The 21,964-nt window shown below is 42.8% G+C and overlaps 1 protein-coding gene across 1 annotated transcript; it reads left to right on the top strand.

The window, feature by feature from the left end:
- The first annotated feature begins 9,338 nt into the window (after nucleotides 1-9,338).
- On the top strand, nucleotides 9,339-18,663 carry pdhb (pyruvate dehydrogenase E1 subunit beta). The gene is made up of 11 exons (XM_039796657.1): nucleotides 9,339-9,477; nucleotides 9,563-9,622; nucleotides 11,255-11,362; nucleotides 12,181-12,243; nucleotides 12,325-12,360; nucleotides 14,417-14,607; nucleotides 14,842-14,936; nucleotides 15,590-15,700; nucleotides 16,525-16,616; nucleotides 16,703-16,844; nucleotides 17,851-18,663. Exons 1-11 carry the CDS (start codon nucleotides 9,439-9,441, stop codon nucleotides 17,994-17,996), a joined length of 1,083 nt encoding a protein of 360 aa, XP_039652591.1. The 5' UTR covers nucleotides 9,339-9,438; the 3' UTR covers nucleotides 17,997-18,663.
- Nucleotides 18,664-21,964: the final 3,301 nt, after the last annotated feature.

The following is a 21,964-nucleotide window of genomic DNA, read 5'->3' as shown; positions in this document are numbered from 1 at the left end:
TTGAACATAATGCCCTTAGATCTGTCAATTTTCAGGTTAATAGCCCCATTAGTGATGGCGGTTGTTGATCCCAATCACATACTTTAGTGTACGTTTGTTCTGGGTCTGTTTTTGTCTGGTTGAGGCTCCTTAGATCCCAAGGAAGGAAATCTTTAATGCTAGTGTGCTTTCAACTTTGTGGTAGTTTGGGAAACAAACTTGTTTCTGTTTGAACATAACAATACCCTTGTACCAGATCCATTAAGAAATGGTTTTTTTCCAGTTTGGTGCCGAAGAACTTAACTGGCCTGCACAGAGCCCTGACCTCAACCCCATCCAACAGATTTGGGTACATCGACAGTGAGCCAGACCTGATCACCCAACATCAGTGTTGGACCTCACTAATGCTCTTAGCTTGCATGTATTTGTATTTTTGGGAACATACCGGGGCGCAGGAGTTGTTCTCTTACAGACACAGGTTGAGTCTGCAATGCAGGTAGAAGTCTCCAGTGTGCCCAGAGAACTGGAACATGTTGAAGGAGAAGTAGTTGGCTGTTCCCTGTCCGTTGCTCTCCACCATCACGGTTTCGTCAGCAGGGTTCACACAGCTGCTCAGAAACAGGAATAAAACACACACAACATCACTGGCTGCAGTCCTTTGAGGTTCCACAGCATTTATGCAATCTGAATCTAGCATCAAATCCTCCCATTACATCTGAATTCTTTCAGATGTCTCATGTAATTTATTTACGTTTTGCACCTTATTGTTCACAAGCTACTTCCTGCAAACACAATAAAAAAGCTAAACTACTGAGAGATAATTACAACCAAATAGTATGTAGTCCTGCACATGGGAGAAGTTAGCCTTCAGGGCTTTCTGCCAAAAGGGTCTATTTTAAATGAAGCTATGATCTTTTCCTCAAGCTAACCACATAGTTTTGTTGCCGAAACCATGAAATAAGATTTCTGACAGAAAGCCCAGATGGCTAACTTCTCTCAAAAGCATCTTATGTGTTTCCACATCAAGGACGTTTTCTGACTCATTGTCGACGTGGTTTAACTTCCTGCTGTCCTGCTGCTATTGGAATATATGCGTTTGTGTCCAACTGATGAATGTAAGTCTAATAACCGCCCTCCTTTTAGCTCACGTTTGGTCTCCACCTGGGCAACCAGTGGAGAATCCAGGGAACTACTGGTCACGAACAAGAAATAGTCTGACACAGAGCGGAGCAGAGTTTGAAGTTGAGGGGAAAACCCAAGACTTTCACCCAGAAAACAGGTGTTTGTGTCCCGGATGTAGGCCTACTTCTTTCTTGTTTTTACCCAAACCACATCAAAAATTCTGATCTTAACTAGTCAATTTAATGCCTAAACCTAACTGTCACCTCGCCGGTTCCCAGGCACCTTTTTGTGGCTAAACGTAACCGGTCGCCGTAACTGTCACGAGACCAGCCGTAATTTCAGAGATATCTTACGAATTATTAGGACTGCTCGATTATGGAAAAAATCATAATCACTATTATTTTTGGTCAATATTGAAATCACGATTATTTAACACGATTAGTCATTGACTTCTGTAAAGATGATGCAATTATTGAACTTAAAAAACAGGTAAACAAATCAACAGTAAAAACACCTTGAACTGTGAAGTTTACCTTAATACTTTTCTTGTTGAACTTTTTTTAATTCACCTTAAAATAAATAGTATACAACATATTTTCAAATGTTTAAATAGTATTAAATAATACGCCATTTTTTTTCATTCAGAAAACAAGACAAAATAAGTTTACTTGCAAAACATTATGTGCAAAATAGTCTTGCATTGCCAGACCTTCCTCCAAAGCGCTATGGAGGAGGGTCTGGCTAGTCCACACAGCATTCTGGGATAGGAGAGATATTGGCATTTCTTTAAACCAATCACAATCGTCTTGGGCGGCGCTAAGTGTTTTGGTGGAACGTGTGTACGTTCAAAAGTTGTTTTAGTCGTGCAACAGAAAACTCAGATTGGACAGATAATCTAGCTAGCTGTCTGGATTTACCCTGCAGAGATCTGAGGAGCAGTTAACCATAGTCCTCAGAAATCCACCGGAGTTTAGAATTCCAACACAAAGAAAGGAGAAGGTGACATACATCAGGCCGAAAAGAAGGACATACGACGCAATTTCCACTTCCAATTTCCACTTTTTGCAATCATTAGGAGCTAAAATCGTAATCGTGATTACAATTTAGATTAATTGCACAGCCCTACGAATTGTTGTGCATAACTTTTTCAAACTACCAAAACCTTTAAATCTCTAGAACCTGTGGAGAAAGTAACTAAGTACATTCACTCAAGTACTGTACTTACTGTATGTACCATTTTGAGGTGTACTTGTACTTTCTATTTTATACTACCATATCCTATTCTACCCATTACATTTTGGAGGTGAATATTGTACTTTTAAATTACATTTAAAACTTCAATTACTTTGCAGATTTAGATTATTAATACAAATTATAAATCAACTAATAAACAATATGTTATTAAAGTTAAGAAGTTTAGTTACATGAGTATATAAGTAGTAATCCATATTTAAAAAAAAAGATATTTACTGGCCAGTGCCCCCTATCATATTAAGCCTCGACCCCCTCTGCCCCCCCCCCCCTATCTGTTTTAACCCCACTTGTATCCCCAAACAGGGGACATTATTCATGTGCAGAGATAAAATGTAGGTTAACACTGAATGAGTATTCTTGTGTTTATTGTGATATGTGTACCGTTAGTCCTTTGTAGAACCAGACCTATGAAGGTTTTGTGGTATGAAACACTTAATATTAATTGCTTAATATATTTGGTACCCCTAAAATTGCATGTGGCCCCAGCCTGGCCCTCCATTTGAAATGGTCTACAGCCACCACTGCTAAGAAGTGTTGATTTATCTAGCCTACCTGACTACTTAATAATGTCACTAACAAGCCGCCCACAAAGGCTCTGATTGATCAGGTTGTTTCTCCAACTGGGCAAATAGCTATTAACCACAAAAATGTGGCTCATGATTCAGAGATGTGTAGAACCAAAACCTGGTTTTCCTGTTTGGGGATGACAGCACCGTTTACACGGTCACAGACAAGTAAAACTTGACATGCAGCCTACAGAGCTGCACGACATTGTGGAAAACCTTTTTTAAAACTGATTACAGGCAATTTACAGATTTTTTTGTGGTGTTGAGTCGAAGAACTCTTTATTCTATACTCAAACACAAACATCTATATATATATAATCCAGAATGTAGTGTCCTGCACCTTTAATGTATATCTGTGCAGTGTATCCATCAAAAAAGACAGTCATTGTGTAGTTCAAGTGGGACATCTTGGCGGTCACTCCGGTCTGGTCCTTAGAAAGCTCCACACTGTGAACCAGCTAAGCCGTGGCGTTAAGCGCCATCGTTACGTTGTCCAGCTGCATCATGGCAGAGGGGAAAAGGTGAGGTAAGATTAATAACTTCAACAATTAATCAAATATCAGCACTGCTGTGTTTTTGGTCGAGTGTCTATGGGAAGGCTAGAGTTGATTACAGTATTTATCACCATGTCCAGCTACTCCTGCTGCCACTCAAAGTGTAAAGATCTTAGAGCTCACAAAGGTTACGCTAATTAGACTTCTCCTTAGGGAAGTGTGTGCTTGTGCAGATACATTTTTCTGGGTGGCATAGTGGGTCAGTTTTTCACACTGTTGCTTCATAATAATGATCTGCTGCTCTATAAAATAGCCCAATTTGGTGGAAAAATCTATTAATTCCAGTGGATGGTAGTCAATTGCAGTAAATCCGCACAAATCAACCATCTTGTGAGGCACAACACAAGAGTTTCCCACCTCTGATTCCCACAGGACGTTACGTGAATGGTGACGTTTTCACTCGGAAAAACGTTTTTCCGATGTCCATGAACGCACGGTACGACCTGCGGCCCTTTGCTGCATGTCATTCACCCTCTCTCTCCCCTTTCATGTCTTCAGCTGTCCTGTCAAATAAAGGCCTAAAAATGCCCCAAAAATAATAATACTTTTACTCAGGTTTCATTTAAATCAAACCATGTCACTAATCTTTCTGATTTCATGCTGGCACAGGGTCAACTTCTGGAATGTGAATTCTTCACAAAAGCAGCATAACCAATAATACAATTTCAAGAATTCAAGTCCAGTTGCCTTTGCTTTTAAAGCCTTTAAAGCAATTTAAAGCCTCTTCCCCCATTCAGTAGAAATGGACACAACCAAACTTTGATGCTCACATGTCAGGACCAGGGCTATTGATATGTTGATTGACAGTGAGATAGGCTAGACCAATTGATTTATGTACAAGCTTTGCTTTCATGTCCAGTGGACTGGACATGACTGGATTCCTTTAACGACAGGCCTTTATGAGAGACACTGAAAGCAGACAGAGTCTGTGGTCATTTTGAGGACATAGTTGGTGTTGTATAGAAATGCATATACTGAAAGTTCTTTCAAATATTTTAACAACCCCAAAGACTTTAACCCCCATACCACGTATGTTTTTGTGTGTGGAAAAAAGTCTATACAACCTTTAAATTATAAATCGAGACACAAACAGGTTGCGTAAGATTCTTGGTTGAACTGCTTCAAAAAAATAGTATTGCTGTATGCAAATCTGTTTAAATGGTCTATAATGTAATGTTTTTGCCTCCAGCTAAGGTGGCTAAATTCAGGCTGTGAAGGAAGGGTGGGGATTAGAGAGGAGGAACAGTTTTATAAAGCATCTAGAGCAGAGTACATTTACTCAAGTACTGCACTTCATAACAAATTTGAGGAACTTTAATTGAGTCTTTTCTTTTCATGCCACTTTCCACTTCTACTCCACTACATTTCAAAGAGAAATATTGTACTTTATTATTACAATTATTGGACAGCTTTAGTTACTTTATATTTTGCATAAAAACATGTATAATAGATTATCAATGTTGGTTAACTAATTAATCTATTGACAAATTAGTATTTTAGTAGTATATAGTAAATATTTTGACAATCATTTAAGTCATTTTTATTTGAAAATGTTTCATGTGTCAGGTTTACATGGACTTTCCGTTTGTTGTTTCCCATTCACATTCCCCAGCACTCACTCCCCTCATCCGCTCACAATCTCCTCAAGTACTGATTGCACACACCTGCACTTCATCACACCACATCATCAGATTCACACCTGCATCTCATCAATGTCCACCTACTTAAGCAGCACAGACACACTCACTCTTTGTCGGGTCTTACATACATGTCTTCATGACTCTCTGACTGACACGCTATTCCAGCTCAATCCAAGTTTGCCGTACCTGTGCTTTGTCTCCTGTTGTCTGCCGCTGATCTACACCTGCCTGCTCAGCTACAAGATTCCTGCCTGTTGCTTCCTGTTCCTTGTTTGACTCTTTGTTAATTAAAGATCTGCTCATCACTTCAGTCTGTCTCCTGGTCAGTCGTGACAGAAGACCCGACCAGAACAAAATGGACATGGATGAGGACGCCATGGAAGATCAGCTGTTTAATCAAAATGGAGACACTCTGGAAGATTTTGTTGCAGTTTACCTCTGTTATTATCGAGATGCGGGCTGGGAGGAGGACTTCTTGAAGTATCAGTTCTGGAGCGGGTTAGATGACCCACTTGCTCGGATGCTGCTGCTCAAGGACTTAAAACTGCCGTTTAGTGAGTTTCTGGACCGAGCCCTTTGGGTTTGTGGTTCCTCCCTTACGGTAGCGCTTGCCGATCCAGAGCCAGCCGATCCGGTGCCAAAGTCCTCACCACAGGCCCATTTCAGCAGGGAGCCATTTGACTGCCCAGTCGGACAGAAGCTAGCAAGCGTCTGCCCAGTCGACCAGAAGCCAGAGACTGCTCACCGCGACTGGCCAGACGAGACGGCTCACCGCGACTGCCCAGCCGAGACTGCTCACAGCAACTGCCCTGCAGAGACTAGCAACCCTTCTGTTCCCGAGCCGGTGTCTGACCCCGAGCTGGCGTGCGGTTCTCCTGACCCCGAGCTGGCGTGCAGCTCTCCTGACCCTGAGCTGACGTGCAGTCCTCCTGCCTCTGAGCCGATGTACAGCTCTTTCCATGCCTCCACAGACACGCGGCCTGCTAGCGGCCTCTCTCCAGAGTCCCAGCTAGCTAGTAGCTTCCCTGTGTCCCAGCTAGCTAGTGGCTTCCCTGAGTCCCAGCTGGCTGGTGGCTTTCCTGAGTCCCAGCTGGCTGGTGGCTTTCCTGAGTCCCAGCTGGCTGGTGGCTTTCCTGAGTCCCAGCTGGCTGGTGGCTTTCCTGAGTCCCAGCTGGCTGGTGGCTTTCCTGAGTCCCAGCTGGCTGGTGGCTTTCCTGAGTCCCAGCTGGCTGGTGGCTTTCCTGAGTCCCAGCTGGCTGGTGGCTTTCCTGAGTCCCAGCTGGCTGGTGGCTTTCCTGAGTCCCAGCTGGCTGGTGGCTTTCCTGAGTCCCGGTTGGTTTGGATTCCCCCTGACTCTAGGCTAGGTAGCGGTTCCCTTGTCCCTAGTGTCCCCGAGTCCTCTATTGTCCCTAGTGTCTCCGAGTCCTCTATTGTCCCTATTGTCTCCGAGTCCTCTATTGTCTCCGAGTCCTCTAGTGTCTCCGAGTCCCCTATTGTCTCCGAGTCCTCTAGTGTCCCCCGGTTCCCCTATTGTCTCCGAGTCCTCTAGTGTCTCCGAGTCCCCTATTGTCCCCCGGTTCCCCGAGTCCTCTAGTGTCCCCCGGTTCCCCGAGTCCTCTAGTGTCCCAGGGTCCTCTAGTGTCCCAGGGTCCTCTAGTGTCCCAGAGTCCTCTAGTGTCCCAGAGCTTCCTAGTGTCCCCGAGCTCCCCGAGCTCTCTAGTGTCCCAGAGTCCTCTGGTCTCCTAGAGTTCCTAGAGTCCCGGCCGTATAGCTGCTCCCCAGAGTTCCTAGAGTCCCGGCCGTGTAGCGGCTCCCCAGAGTTCCTAGGATCCCGGCCTTGTAGCGGCTCCCCAGAGTCTAGCCTAGCTGGCATTTCCCCTGAGCCCAGGCTAGCTAGCCTCCTTCCTGAACCCCACCTAGCTAGCACCCTTCCTAAGCCCTCTTCGCCGGTACAGCCCGGTTCGACGCCCTCGTCGCCGGTACAGCCCGGTTCGACGCCCTCGTCGCCGGTACAGCCCGGTTCAAAGCCCTCATCGCCGGTACAGCCCAGTTCTAAGCCCTCATTGCCTGTCCTGGACATCATCCCGGGGAGCCTCCCCAGGAAAATTTTGGGGGGCCAACGCCCTCTAAAGGGGGACTGTGGAGGTCCTGCCGACACGGTTCCCAGGACCGCCGTGGCCTCCGGAGGGATCAGCCCCCCCCGTGGCCTCCGGGAGGGATCAGCCCCGCCGTGCCCTCCGGGAGGGGCGCTCCGTCAGCCAGCTCGTCCCCTGGTCTTGGGGGACAGCCTGGAGTCCGGGTCCCCGCGCGCCCTGTCCCGCTCCTGACCCGGACTCCAGGCTGCCCGCCCCTCCCGTGTTTGCCTTTTGCATGGCGGTTCGCCTAGTGGGAGGGGGGTAATGTCAGGTTTACATGGACTTTCCGTTTGTTGTTTCCCATTCACATTCCCCAGCACTCTCACCTCATCCGGCCTCACAATCCCCAAGTACTGATTGCACACACCTGCACTTCATCACACCACATCATCAGATTCACACCTGCATCTCATCAGTGTCCACCTACTTAAGCAGCACAGACACACTCACTCTTTGTCGGGTCTTACATACATGTCTTCATGACTCTCTGACTGACACGCTATTCCAGCTCAATCCAAGTTTGCCATACCTGTGCTTTGTCTCCTGTTGTCTGCCGCTGATCTACACCTGCCTGCTCAGCTACAAGATTCCTGCCTGTTGCTTCCTGTTCCTTGTTTGACTCTTTGTTAATTAAAGATCTACTCATCACTTCAGTCTGTCTCCTGGTCAGTCGTGACATCATGGTTCCAGCTTCACAAATTTGGGAATTTGTGGCTTTTAGTTGAAATAGTTTTAATAATTCTATTTTATTTCTAATAATTTTCAGGTTTGGATAAAAAAACATTGTGAATGTGTCACTTTGGGCACTGGGCAATTGGGACAGCATTTCTAATTTTTTTTCAGATTTATTTTTAAAACCAAACAATTCATATATTAATCAAGAAAATACACAACAAATGAATCCATAATAAAATGATTATTATAGTTCAAAATTAACTCAACTACAACAGTAAAAACCTGCTTTTATCATATTGCAGGAGTAAAAGTAATCTAATGATATATTAGAGTATAACACAGTGGCAGACTCAAGCTGCCTGAGTCCTCGCATAGTGTATACAAGAGGTGTACTTAGGCTATTACTTATTTTACATTCTCTATTTATCTGCATTTCTGTCTTTGTGTTGCTGCAACAACCAAATTTTCCCTCTGGGGATCCAAAGAAATCATTTTCCATCCACTACTATTATGCAAATATAGTAAGTTTATCCAAATAAGCAGCAAGTGGACTCGATTCTCCAGTCTAATGCCATTTTATCTTTACAGAAAAGAGGACACAACAGAATGGCATAATTAAAAGGGGAAGCAATATCCGACCATTGTGTTGGGTCATAAATACACTTAGGCAGGGGAAGACTGAAGGGGCATGACGGCAGACCACCAATCAACCTTATCATTTATTAAGGTATCGCAAATGCTCAGATTCTGGCAAGGTTGAAAAATAATAATTATTAATTATTATGTCTATAAAACAAGCATTTATTTTACAAGAAATAAATGCATGCAAACTTGTCAAAATTATAATTCAAAAAGAGCAGTTTTCGGCACATCGTCTTTTGCGAGATGCTAACTAGCCAGTGAATGGACCAGATATGGGATAGTTAGAGTAATATTGCTTGTTGTCATTTCAGTCGCACACAAACTCGTCAAAATTATAATTCAAACACATGTCAAATTGCATTGACATCTAGACCTATATGATCTACTGTTTCAGCCTTGAAATTTGACCTCTTGTCTATGGGGAAACTAAAATAGCGCCGAGATTTATTGTTTGCAAATGGATACTATATCTAACAATGCAGCCTGTCTAGACAGGGCCTTAATCTGGTTTATGTGAATTTGGGGTTGCCTTGTAAGAAAAAATAAAAAAAATTACAAAAATTCCATTTAGTATATTCAATATTTTTATTTTGTCATTTTTTTTCATTCTTTATATTTTACATACCGGTATCCTATTTTTTTTCGTGGCAGAATTGATCTTCCATAGCCTACATATGACAACGCAGTACAGTGTCCTTGGATTTTTTTTCCCACTCACGACGTTTCTCACGCCTCCGTCTCCGCTCAACTGCTGTGATTGGCTTTTTGCTATGACAGCTTCCGCCCTACATGAAAACTGCAGCTCTGATTAGTTGAAACATCTGACCTACGTAGAGTTCACGCCTTCTCTCCGGCAGAGGACAGATTAAACATGGCGGCGTCCGTGAGGTGTTTTCTTCGCTCAGGAAAGGTATTGAAAATAATATCTTTTATGTACAATTTTGCATTTGTAGATGATTAGTGTCCGTAATGGCGCCTCTCTGTCTTTTCTACAGAATGCCTTGTCGGCTCTGGGCCGGCGGGGATTTCACAAGAGTGCTCCGGCCGCTGTGCAGGTCAGTGTTAGCAGCGTAGCAGGCTAGCTTTAGCTAGCTAACACTCCAGCTGTTGTTGGGTTTTTATGTTGTTTAACTACAGAGTTAATGCCAAAGTACAGCTGACCGTTGTAATTGTCAGTGGTTACATGGTCGGACTATGTTTCACGTCTCCTGGTTTAATATAACGTTAAGTTTAAGGGTTACTGCTGTTGTCACTGAACCGAGATGTCACATCCTGTCAAACCTAATTTTCATCTATTAAACACATGTAGAAATTAAACTGTTTACTGTGAAAACCCATTTCCGCTCATGTCATGAAAAAGAAATCCTGTCATAATGAGAAACCTTCTCAAAATAATGACGTAGTATCTCAAAAGAATGAGCTTTCTCGAAATATACTAAGTCATTATCTTGAGATACTAAGTAATTATTTTGAGAAATTCCCATTATAATGACTTGCAGAATCTTTTTCATCACATGAAACGAAAATGGGCTTTCATAGTTCACTGGTTGGTTGAAGCAACAGAAAACATTAACACCAGAAATATAACAATTTAGCTGTCAACTGGACGGATGGATGGATGGATGGATGGATGGATGGATGGATGGATGGAGTTTCTTTCTTTATCCCCAGAGGGAAATACCCTTATGTCAGTTCACAAACGAAAAAACGCTGAACAAAGAATCATTTTAGGGAATCAATCAAATATTAAAATTAAAACCACAATCAAAATGTCAAAAACCCAATATAAGAGCTAAAAGTATGCCCTTTTAATTAGGTGTGCAGATGTGCGGATATGCATTGGGTTTGCAAAATGGAGGTTATTATAAATGATATGTACAAAAAGATATATATTTGGGGGGGGGGGGCTCGCAATGCCTCATCATGCAAATCAAATAATCAGAGTAAGCCTAACACAAACTTATGTCCTACTTTCTCTAAACAATTTTTATATATACTGTATACGTATATAAATGTTTATGTAAAATGTACAAAAATATAAAAAAAAGACAATTCAGGGTTCATACGTTTTGAAAAAACCTGGAAAAGTTATGGAATTTGAAAAATGCAAATTCCAGGCCTGGAAAGGTTTTGGAAAGTCATGGAATTGTTTTTAACACAGCATAATAATATGTCATTAATAAATGTATTTTCACGTCGTCTTAACCTCAACGTTCTATTCGGGGAGCGATATTATGAATCCCACTATGAACCACATAAATTGTCATTCATTTTATAGTTAAACCTCTGAGGGTAAACTTTAACACAGATTTTTATTCTTATTGTATAATGTCGACTGACATTTTCAGGAACACATAGTCATGGAAATTTGCCGAAAAGTATTAGTTAAAATGCGTATGAACCCTGAGTATTGCAGGAGTAGTAAAACATACAAGTTAAGAAGTAGTTGTAAAAACTCGAACAAAGGAAGCTACATTTGCGACATTCATTGCATTTCTGATTCAGAGTTTCTGTAGTCATCCCAGACAGTTTGAATTAAATTTGTATATAAAAATGTATTACAGACCTCACTAACAGGATGGCTTGACATGTAAAAGACATGAGAATAAACTCTGTCCTCTGAGTGACAGTAGTGGGTCCGTACTGACTGCAGCCAACGCTGTTGTTTGTTTATTTACTTTTTCCAGATGATGGTCCGTGATGCCCTGAACCAGGCGATGGACGAGGAGCTGGAGAGGGATGAGCGGGTGTTCCTGTTGGGTGAGGAGGTGGCCCAGTACGACGGAGCCTACAAGGTGAGTAGAACACAGTGGACGAGTTTCATAAAGAGCAGTTTAGACGTATTTCAGCATATGTCATTTGCGAGATGCTAACTAGCCAGTGATTGGACCAGATACGGGACAGTTAGAGTAATATTGCTTGTTGTTGTCACTCGCACTTCCTATTTCTTGAAACCTGTTCCTATCACAGTTATACACTCAGGCTGTGAGTCAAATTTAGTAAAAGAATCAGAAAGGAGTTTAATGCCACAGTAGTTAACCCTACGTGGAATTTGCCTTGGTGATTGGTGCACACAAACAAACATATTAAACATGAATACGAATAAACAATAAATACAGAAACCGAGACAAATCTATACACAGTATATATGAAAAGCTAAAAGCTACAGAGGAGCAGATCCAGGAGATAAAATGGTGAAATAAAGATCAGGCTAACATGAGCTGTAGGTCATTTTAACATTGGACGTTTCAGCAGCTCAGCCTGTTATCTTAGTGCAGCCACATTTTATTTTAGTCTCTTTAAAGGCAAACCACGGTTTGTTTAACTTGGGTGTTATTGCCGCAGTTATGGCCATCATTTCGATCAATAATAACATTGTTCTTCTCACCAAGTTCATAGCTGAGATCCATAAGAACAAGTCCAGCAGGGCACGTAACGTCAGCAGTCAGACGATTGGCACGCGCATTATATTTTTCCCTAACAGAACGCGTACCGTAAAATTTATCGGGAACAAGGAATGTTACATAGCCTGTTGCTTGGTTTAAGTGTGTGTGTGTGTGTGTGTGTGTGTGTGTGTGTGTGTGTGTGTGTGTGTGTGTGCGTGCCTGTGTAGGTGAGCAGGGGTCTGTGGAAGAAGTATGGAGACAAACGCATCATCGACACTCCGATCACAGAGGTGAGACTCTATACCACTTCGCCCTTTACAAATGTTCTCTTTTGTACTCTAAACTGAATCAGCTCTCTCTCTCTGGTGCAGATGGGCTTTGCCGGCATCGCAGTGGGAGCCGCCATGGTGAGTTTCTTTTCATCCACAACACAGTAAAAGGCTCGAAACATGGTCCACCCAGTTATACAAACTCAAATGACAAGGCCTGGGCCTCATGGCGAAAACGCATGTCCCTGGGTAACCTACTGAATGTGCGCTCTTACCATAGTGTGTATAAAATAAGGGCGTGGTCTCCGTGATGTCACCCATAGGTTTCTATAGAGCTAAAATGAATGGCCATCTTGGCAGTGCCTGACGTCGCCTAAATCCTGGCTCATCCTGGATATAATTTGGACTTGGTCTGACTCAGGTCTTGGGACAGGTGTTAGTTACTCGGAGCTAGGAGTGGACCTGTGAAGACCTCCACTAGATATTTTTTTATATTACAGCAAGAAATAAATACAAACATTATCATGCAAAACAAATACAAAATTTGAAAAAGTACTAAATTAAAATTAATTCCGAGCTGCAGTGTGTAGAATGCAAAAAAAAAAAACCCGCCAATTTAAAGTAGAGTGAGACCTCTTCCTGCTGCTCTCCCCTTCCTCTCTTTGTCGCATGGATATGCTTGTCAGAACAGCCAATAGGATCACTCTCTCTTCTGAAAGGACCTGCGATTGGCCAAGGAATCCCGTGACGGCTAGATTTACTAAAGCCTGAAAACAGAGCAAAGAGGAGGTGAAAAAGTCTTGTTTTCTCTTAGACCACTTGAATTACAATATGCTGAAAGATTATAATGGAATTTTGCCCGTTAAGTTCAAGTGAAAAAAATTATTGTCATATGCACAGTAAGGAAACATGTTTCCCTGTACAATGAAATATCTTCTCACGGTTACCTAGCTCTCTATTTTCTGTGTGCCCTGAAAATAAATCTGGTGTTTATACACCGCCCTGCCTGTGTAAATGGAAAACAATCCGAAAGGATAGAGCTCAACACTCCCGCCCCTCCTCTGAGAGACCTTGGGTTCCGGAAGTAAATTTCCCATTCATTTCTCCCATTGACATTTGGAAAAATCCGTATATAAGAGTTTTAGATCATGCCTTACTGTACGTACACACCGCCGCCGACTTGAGCTGCAAAGAAGCTCCGGCCGCCCTGTCGAGGACGCTTGTCAGAAAGTACGGGGACGCTTTGGCCGCTCTGACGTGGCAGCATTCTTCGATCGTGTTCAACACATGATTGAAGAAAAAGCACAAGCAGCCACTGCTCGGGCAATACATTGACACTAGAAACCTTTTATAAATTACATATATAAGGACAGAATTTGTATTGTTTGTTGGTCGCAGCGGTGTCTGTTAGCGGTTAACTCGCTCGTTAGCCGCTGAACCGCAGCAGAATGCAGGCAGAGCGAGCAGCCGCCAGCTGTTGACCTGTGCAGGACTTCACTGCGAGCGGACTGTTTAGAGACGAGGTGACCGGCAGGTAACGTTAACTGGTCCCTATACGCAAACAACGTCATATCATAAATGATAGGGGACCCAGCAACGGCGATTATGAGCTTTTCCTTCATTTTCACTGAGCTAATGTTTTGGTACTAACGAAAGTTTACATCGTATGTTTCTCCGGAATCAGCCAGCGCGAAGAACGTCTATATTCCAATTGGTTGCTGGCGTTTGCCGCTGCTTGCCGCTGAACCGCGTCATTGCTCATTACCATAAAGTTGACATACTTTCAACTTTCTGATTGACGCCCAAAACGCGACGCCGACAGATTTGACGCTCCTTGCAGCTGAGAGAAGCCAGCTTCCATTGAAAATGAATGACTTCCGGCAACTTTAGAAGCTCAAGTCGGCGGTGGTGTGTACGTACAGTTAGACTAACCAGATGGTACGTGACTCATAAGCTGAGTGGGATGTTCAAACATCATCAGTCTTTGCGCAGCATCGCTTACTGCACCTTTTAATACTAATGAAGGCCAGCCATGACAACACACCTGATTACTCTTCAGAAACTCTTTGGATTTAACATGACGTCTCTGCTTTGGACATGTGTCCACGTTATTTTGTCAACATGAATTGTCGTTTCCCCCCCCCCAGCAGCTCTCACTAATGTTACCTTTGCCCCAACCACCCCCCCCCCCCAGGCTGGCCTGAGACCCATCTGTGAGTTCATGACCTTTAACTTCTCCATGCAAGCCATTGACCAGATCATCAACTCTGCGGCAAAGACCTACTACATGTCAGCCGGTTTTCAGTCGGTGCCCATCGTCTTCAGGGGGCCCAACGGAGCATCGGCAGGCGTCGCCGCACAGCACTCGCAGTGCTTCGCTGCATGGTGCGTTCACTTTTTTACAACTTTGATCTTATTTTTGTAGTTTTGCCCATTATTTTATCAGTAATAATACATTGTAATCACCAAGGTAACAGCTGAGATTTGGATAAAAAAAAAAAAGACAATTAAAGTTCCAAAAAGGAGATATCCTGTAGTAGTAGTAGTAGTAGTAGTAGTAGGTGAAGTAACAGTATGTGATGTTGGTCTGGCAGTAACAGTTGCTGTGTCTGTCTGCAGGTACGCTCACTGTCCAGGCCTGAAGGTTGTGAGTCCCTGGAACGCAGAAGATGCCAAAGGTCTCCTGAAATCAGCCATCAGAGACGACAACCCTGGTGAGACACCGCACCACAGCAGGTCAAAGTCCAACACCACAAAAAAAAAAAGTTCCACAAAGTTGTCGCGGCCGCATGTAAAGCTCACTGCTGTGTTCCACATGTGGAGCAGGTTCTTGCTCCTCAAGTGGATTTTGATATCTGGACACATCTAGAAAGTCAGAAACAAGGTCCGAACCAACGTTTTTTTTTATTTTTTTTTGTAATTGTAATGTATTTCATTGTAATTTTGAGTCCAATTGTTTTATAGTTTCTATTTTTATTCTATTCTCTTTATTTGTTATAAACTTACTGATTTCTGTTACACATGATAGTTTTAAGAATGCTTTTCGGAGAGAGAAATGCTTTTACACCTTTTCAACATCGGACTAGAATGAGTCCCAAACCACCTCCGGAGGTTTGTCTTGTCTGTATTTACACTTACATTTTTGTAAGCTACCGAACTGCCCAAGATCCATGATGTGAATAGTGTAAATGGGGTATACACTGAACTCTGTTTTTTTTGTGTGTGTGTGTGTGTGTGTGTTGTTGTGTGTGTGTGTGTGTGTGTGTGTGTGTGTGTGTGTGTGTGTGTGTGTGTGTGTGTGTGTGTGTGTGTGTGTGTGTGTGTGTGTGTGTGTGTGTGTGTGTGTGTGTGTGTGTGTGTGTGTCAGTGGTGTTCCTGGAGAACGAGCTGATGTACGGTGTTCCCTTCGAGATGTCAGAGGAGTCCCAGTCCAAAGACTTCACCATTCCCATCGGCAAGGCCAAGGTGGAGAGACAAGGTGAGATTTGGTAGTACCAAACCTGGCAACCAGTCACTGCACCCAACAGCAGATAGTTCCAGCATGTATATCAGTATCACGAGCTGGTCTTTTGTCTTACACTTTGGCGACAAAAGGGCAAACAAAATGTTGAACTGTTCTTCTGAATTTGCAGAAATCACTACAGAGGGCGAATAGATGGGTGCAACAGTCTGTAATAGTGTTTTTATTGAATTTCTTTTTGATTTTGATGGTTTGCATAAAAAAAAAATAGAAAATTAGTTTTGTTCCCATTTATGTGGTATTTTGTTGTCTTCCGTCAACCATGAACTTGTTGTCCTTCCTGGTCAAAATTGAAAAAACTTTTTTTGGGGCACTTTTTCCAATGTTGGTTGTTGCTTTTTTTCCCCAATTATTTGACGCTTTCAGAAAGTTTTTTTTGTCACTTTTCTCAACGCTTTTTAATTCATGATCAATAAACCTAATTTATATGACATTATACCTACTTTTTGAGTTGAAAAATGAATTATTTTGACTAATTAAGATCAGAAGATGTTGAGTGGATAACCAAAGATTGGTACATGTCAAAGTTTGGTCAGGATGCTGTTTTGAAACCATTAAAAAAAAATGTTTTTCAAATGCTATAAAACACAAATAATCAATTAATTTTACCTGCGAACAATGTTATATCTAGGTTCCATACAACGTACGTGCATGCATCCATGTTATTTTGGGCAATTTGGCTGAAAGAAACCCATATTTCTGATTATAAAAAAAACTTTGGAAACCCGAGGGTTGAGTGAAATGTGACCTAAACCTCTCTTCTTCTCCTTTCTGTGTTTCAGGGACTCATGTCTCTTTGGTCAGTCACTCTCGCTACGTCAGTCACTGCCTGGACGCCGCCGTGGTCCTCGCCAAGGAGGGAATCGAGTGCGAGGTAGAGGAAGGAACACGCCTGTCTCCCCACGCAGATGACCCGTGCTCGGCGGCCTGTTAACCACTTCCTGTCTGTCTTTGTGTCAGGTGATCAACCTGCGCACCATCCGTCCTCTGGATGTGGAGTGTATTGAGACCAGCGTGATGAAGACCAACCACCTGGTGACGGTGGAGGGCGGCTGGCCGCAGTTTGGGGTTGGAGCGGAGATCTGCGCCAGGATCATGGAAGGTAACGGCTGACGCGCTGCTTTAAAGCCCTTTTTCGGACCTTGGAGGATGTCCCGTTGCCGTTTGTCTGCTGTGCTCATTTGGTAGTACTCTCGGTAGGTGACCTACTGTTTCTTACGGCTTCATCCAGACATGGCCGGACTATAAGAAACGCGTGCTCCGTGGACATTTTTTAAATGACAATTTTAAAACGTATCTATTCAGCATTGCTTTTAACTCACTGTCACTCTTGCGGTTCTTGCTATGCCTTCCCCTGTTTTTATTTTGAGCTTTCACATATTCTATAGTTCTTAGCATACCTGTTTTTGATATTTGCTGCCTGCCTGTCGTTTGTTGCTAATTCAATTGCTTGGTTTAATCACACACGTGTCTGCACATTTTGTTTTGTGGTTTCTCACTTTCTCACTCGCTGTATGAAAAGTGCTATATAAATAAAGTTATTATAAAGTCACCGCGGTTAAAAAAGTAACCTATCACCACGGTTAAAGGAGAAATCCGGCGCAAAATGAACCTAGGGGTTAATAACACCGTACTGAGTCGACCGTTCTCTGGGATATTTTTTCATGCTAATCGAATGTGACCAGTTTTAGCGCAAACCGCTAATAGTCGGGGCACTGGTAAAGGAAAAAGAAAACACTATTTCTATACCACTAACAAGGCTCAAAATAGCACCACACTTCCACGGTAGCATAATGAGGGTCCCTACATGTAAACCAAAGCATTGAGAACTTTGTAAGTGTACAGACCGTTCATTAAAAAGGTAGTTTATCGTGATCGAATGAAGGGAGGGTGGGCGCTGGTCATCTGATAAATACAATGCAGCTTTTTTTTTTTGGAGCGTGAGGCGAGCGATTAGAGTAAAGTGGGTTGAAATCTTAATTGAGCGGAGTAGCTGGGAGCGAAGGGAAATGAACAGCTCCATGAGCAAGGAGCGGAAATTCTCACCATCTAGAAAATTGAGGGCATCGGCTAAACTAAAATCTTCAACCTCCTACGTGTGTTTTCAGGTCCTGCCTTCAACTACCTGGATGCTCCGGCCACCAGGGTGACAGGCGTCGACATCCCCATGCCGTATGCCAAAATCCTGGAGGACAACAGCCTGCCGCAGATCAAAGACATCATCTTCTCTGTTAAAAAGACCCTCAATGTCTGAAACACACACACACACACACACGCGAGGCAAACCCACCTGAATCCTTCTTTGTCTTGTTCACACAGACGGTAAAAAACGTTTGAACCATGTGTAAATACAGCCAAACGGCTCCTTTTTAAAAATGCTCCAGATTGTAATGTTTTTTTGCAAGATGTTGGCAAATGAAACGCACAGCTGTCTATCTGCACCGAGAGCAGTGGACACACACGGTTCGGTCAAGTTGTCGACTCGAAGTCTGTTCCAAACTTGACCGAAATCTGCGTGTGGCTCTGACTGCTCTCTCCATTTTCTTCCCTTCAAAATAAAAGTTGCTGTTTGAGGAAGTTTGCTAACAACAAATCATGTTTGCTCCTGCATGCTCTCAAATTTAGACTTGCAGACTGGTTACAACTTAATTTTTACTCTCAGTAGTTTTGTTGTTAATAAACTCCCACATTTCTAACCACCAAAACATATTATACTCAGTCTATTAAATGTGATTCCTTCCACTTACACAGACTGGTTTGTCTCTTAAAAAAAAAAAAAAGCAGCAGTGAAGTAGACGGAGCGAGCCGGAGAGGTGGAGTGTGGTCATGAATATTTATTGTAGCTGCAGCAGATCTGTGGAGGTTTTTGCTGCTGTAAATGACTCTGTTACAGAAATAAAAACCTTTTTTGAGTCCTTCAAGCTGCTTCATTCTTTCACGCCACAATGTATGTTCCTTTCTCTAAAGGCCCTCGCACACCAACCCGATTTTCGGCAGTCGGACAGTCTGGCGAGGTCAGCGACTGAAGTCTGTTCGGTGTGTTCGGCCGGAGGAGCTGTCGGCCTTCATTTTGGCCGACCTGACATGCTGGGTCGGAGGGCGGGCAGTCGGACTCAATGACCAATCTGATTGGTGGAGTGCTAACCCGGAAATGACGAGCGGGATGAGCCCGACGAACGCCTCTCAAAATCTGACGAAAAACTTTCAAACTGACGTTTGTCGATCTGAAATGAAGACCGATTCAGCAACTGCACGGCCCATTTCTCTCTTAAAATTTTTTCAGAAACATGTTTCGGTGAACTATCTTCGTAAAATATGAGATCGTATTTCTGAACGAAGCCGACATTATGCCCAGTTGTAAAATCCGGGAGCAGCCAGACCCACTTGACGCGTTCATTTTTTGGGCGACAATACAGATTAGCGCTGCCTGCTGTCATGGAAACATTCCGAGGCACTTTTTTGACCAACTCGGGGGGGCAGTCGCTACGACTGGCTTTTCTGCCGAAGGTAGGCCGTCGGGCTGGTGTGTCAGAGCCTTAATAATTCAGGAGTCCATCCTGGTTACTTCACACTTTTGAAGATGCAAACCAGATAACAGGTAAGAAATAGCATTTTTTTTTTTTCATTAGGTTTGACTTCTGTTAATTATTTAGGGGACTTTTATTTCATAAGTCCACATTTATTTCACTAATTTTAATTTTTTTTATTTCAATTTCTTATATTCAAACGAAGGGGGCGTGGTTATGCTCACAGATGCAGACCTGTGGCATGTTGGTGTTTTTTGTGTGTTCAGAGACGATGTGTAGGCGGTCGGGGGGGATGGAGGGGAACTAGGATGTTAAGCTTTCATATACTGCTGTGTAGTTTAACCTACTGTATCATGATACAGCACAATGTATTAGTTGATCTAAATCTGCAAGGTTTAATGTAATGTCAAATAATGTAATGAATAAATGTAAAGTAAGAAATAAGTTTGTCTCCAAAATGTAGAATAGGACGTATAAATTACCATAAAATGGAAATAATCAAGTAAAGTACAAGTACCTCAACACTGTATTTAAAGGTGCTGTAGGTAGGGTTGGGAAGATCCAGGAGTTAGCCAAAACAATTTGAACATCAACAACTTCTCAGTCCCTCCCACCGTTTCCGCTAAAACGGTCTCCAAAACGGTCTACAGAAAGCCGGTCTACAGAAAGCCGTTCCACTCCCTATTCAGCCCCATTGTACCAAATTTGGTCGCAGTTCCACCGGAGTTCCACTGGGGGTGATCGCGGTACAGTACAAAATGAATGGGACTCTATGGAGCTAGACGGCTAAATGCGTCTCTTTGGCCTGATTGTCGTTGAGAAACCTCAGATTTGATTGTAGTTTTTGCAACATGGGTTATAGGTCGAAAGTTGAATGAACGAGTACTTATGTCCTTTTGATTTCTTACAGGTTGAGTCGTTGTTGCCCATAACACGCTAGCATTCTGCTAATGAATGCTGATTGGTCAGTGAAGGACTGATTACGATCGGAGATACCGCTTGACGGCATCCGAAGTGGAACCAGAATGTCAGAGTGAATATTTCGGCGTGGTCTTTAAAACATTAGCAAACCTCCTTCTAGCACGTGTATTGACCGGGAGAGTCTAACCTGTCAGCTGTGTTGTCGATGCCTCGAGAGAAGAAAGGAAGCGACTCAGAGCTCGCCGTAAAGCATTATCTCTGGCCGTATGTGTTTTATGACGTCATTGACATTTTAAAAGGCTTTTTATAAACCAAAAAAAAGCCACTTTAAAAAAACCGAACACCCAGCAGTGTGTATTTTCTTAGCCTCCCCTTTCGAATGCAACATTCAAATTACTAGACAAAAAATGATATCCTGAGGAAAGTGGATTTTGAGGGGTATAGCTCCATAGAGTCCCATTCATTCTGCACTGGCCTGTGAGCCTATATGGAACTCTGGTGGAACTGCAACCAGTTCAGAAGCCGGAAGTAGCGAGAGAGTGAAACTTCTTCCCTTATTAGAAATTCTTTGCGGTGTCCTACGCCCCTCCCCCCACAAGGGAGAGCGAATGCGTGTGCCTGAGCAGTGATTGACATGCAGTTATACACCCCCCCCTGGCCATGATTGGTGCAACTGAACAGTATTTTTGCACTACAGGCTGTAGGTAGTGCCAGAGGAGCCAGATTCTTTTTTTTTTTTATGACCTGCTTCATGTAGTTCTACTGGAACATAGGGTCAGTTTAGCAAATATGACAGATAGTTTTATAAGGCTTACCTACTGCACCTAAGTACAGCTGAGTAAGTGTACTTGGGTAATTTCACCACTGCTCTTTATATAGAAAACCGAGCAACATCGCAGCTTAATCAAAACATTAAAAAAAATGAGCAATCTAAATCACTGCTTTTCCTTATGGGTAAATAAACCGAATTTTATAAAGTGAAAGAAAAGTCAGGATTAATTCTGAAAGCCCCAAATCTGCAACAACTGACAGGAGCAGCAACAAGTGAGTCACCGACAGAGAAACAAGACCGTTAAGGACCTTAAACATTTTTATTGGCAAACTTTTACAGGAAGTTCTGCATCAGCCTGGCGGAACATCAGATCTGAGACCAACAGGCAAGAAAACACATCTGTTACAGTCCTCAACCTAAACACATCAAAAATAAACTATTCTGAAGAAGCTTTGAGAAACTCAAAAGAACAAACCCTCGTTATGAATGAAACTATATCACATCGCCTCCTGGTTCAAGAAAAACTTCATTTCGTCGCTTTCTACTTAAGAGAGAAAAGTTCAGCCGCGTTTCTAGAAATGGTGGACTTATTACTAAGTGAACACCACAAAAAACCATAAGCACTTTTATTGTTTGTGTCCTTAATTTCATAATGTCCCGGAAAGAACCATTTCATCTGCTGCTAATAATAGAGAAAACATTGGGACGCTATTCTCCATCCGTCTGAAGACAGATTTCACTTCCGCGTTCTTCCATTTTCAGCTGACCTGCTGTGCTTCGATAAAAAACATGAAGCGACGCTAGTTTAGTCAGAATTGGAAGTGAAAGAATTTCATTTTTCTTTACTTAAAAAGTCAAGATTTTTGACGAAATTGAACTTGATTTTTGACATTTTTCTGAAAGCTCAGATATTAAAAAAAAAAGGTGCTTCATAATCCGGGTCTGAAAACCAAACATACTGTATATGGAAGCCCGTCGTTAGTCAAAGTCGGTTTGAGTGGT

This window comes from Perca fluviatilis, chromosome 4, assembly GCF_010015445.1.
Source record: "Perca fluviatilis chromosome 4, GENO_Pfluv_1.0, whole genome shotgun sequence".
NCBI lineage: Eukaryota > Metazoa > Chordata > Actinopteri > Perciformes > Percidae > Perca > Perca fluviatilis.
This window is presented reverse-complemented; position numbering and strand designations above follow the sequence as displayed.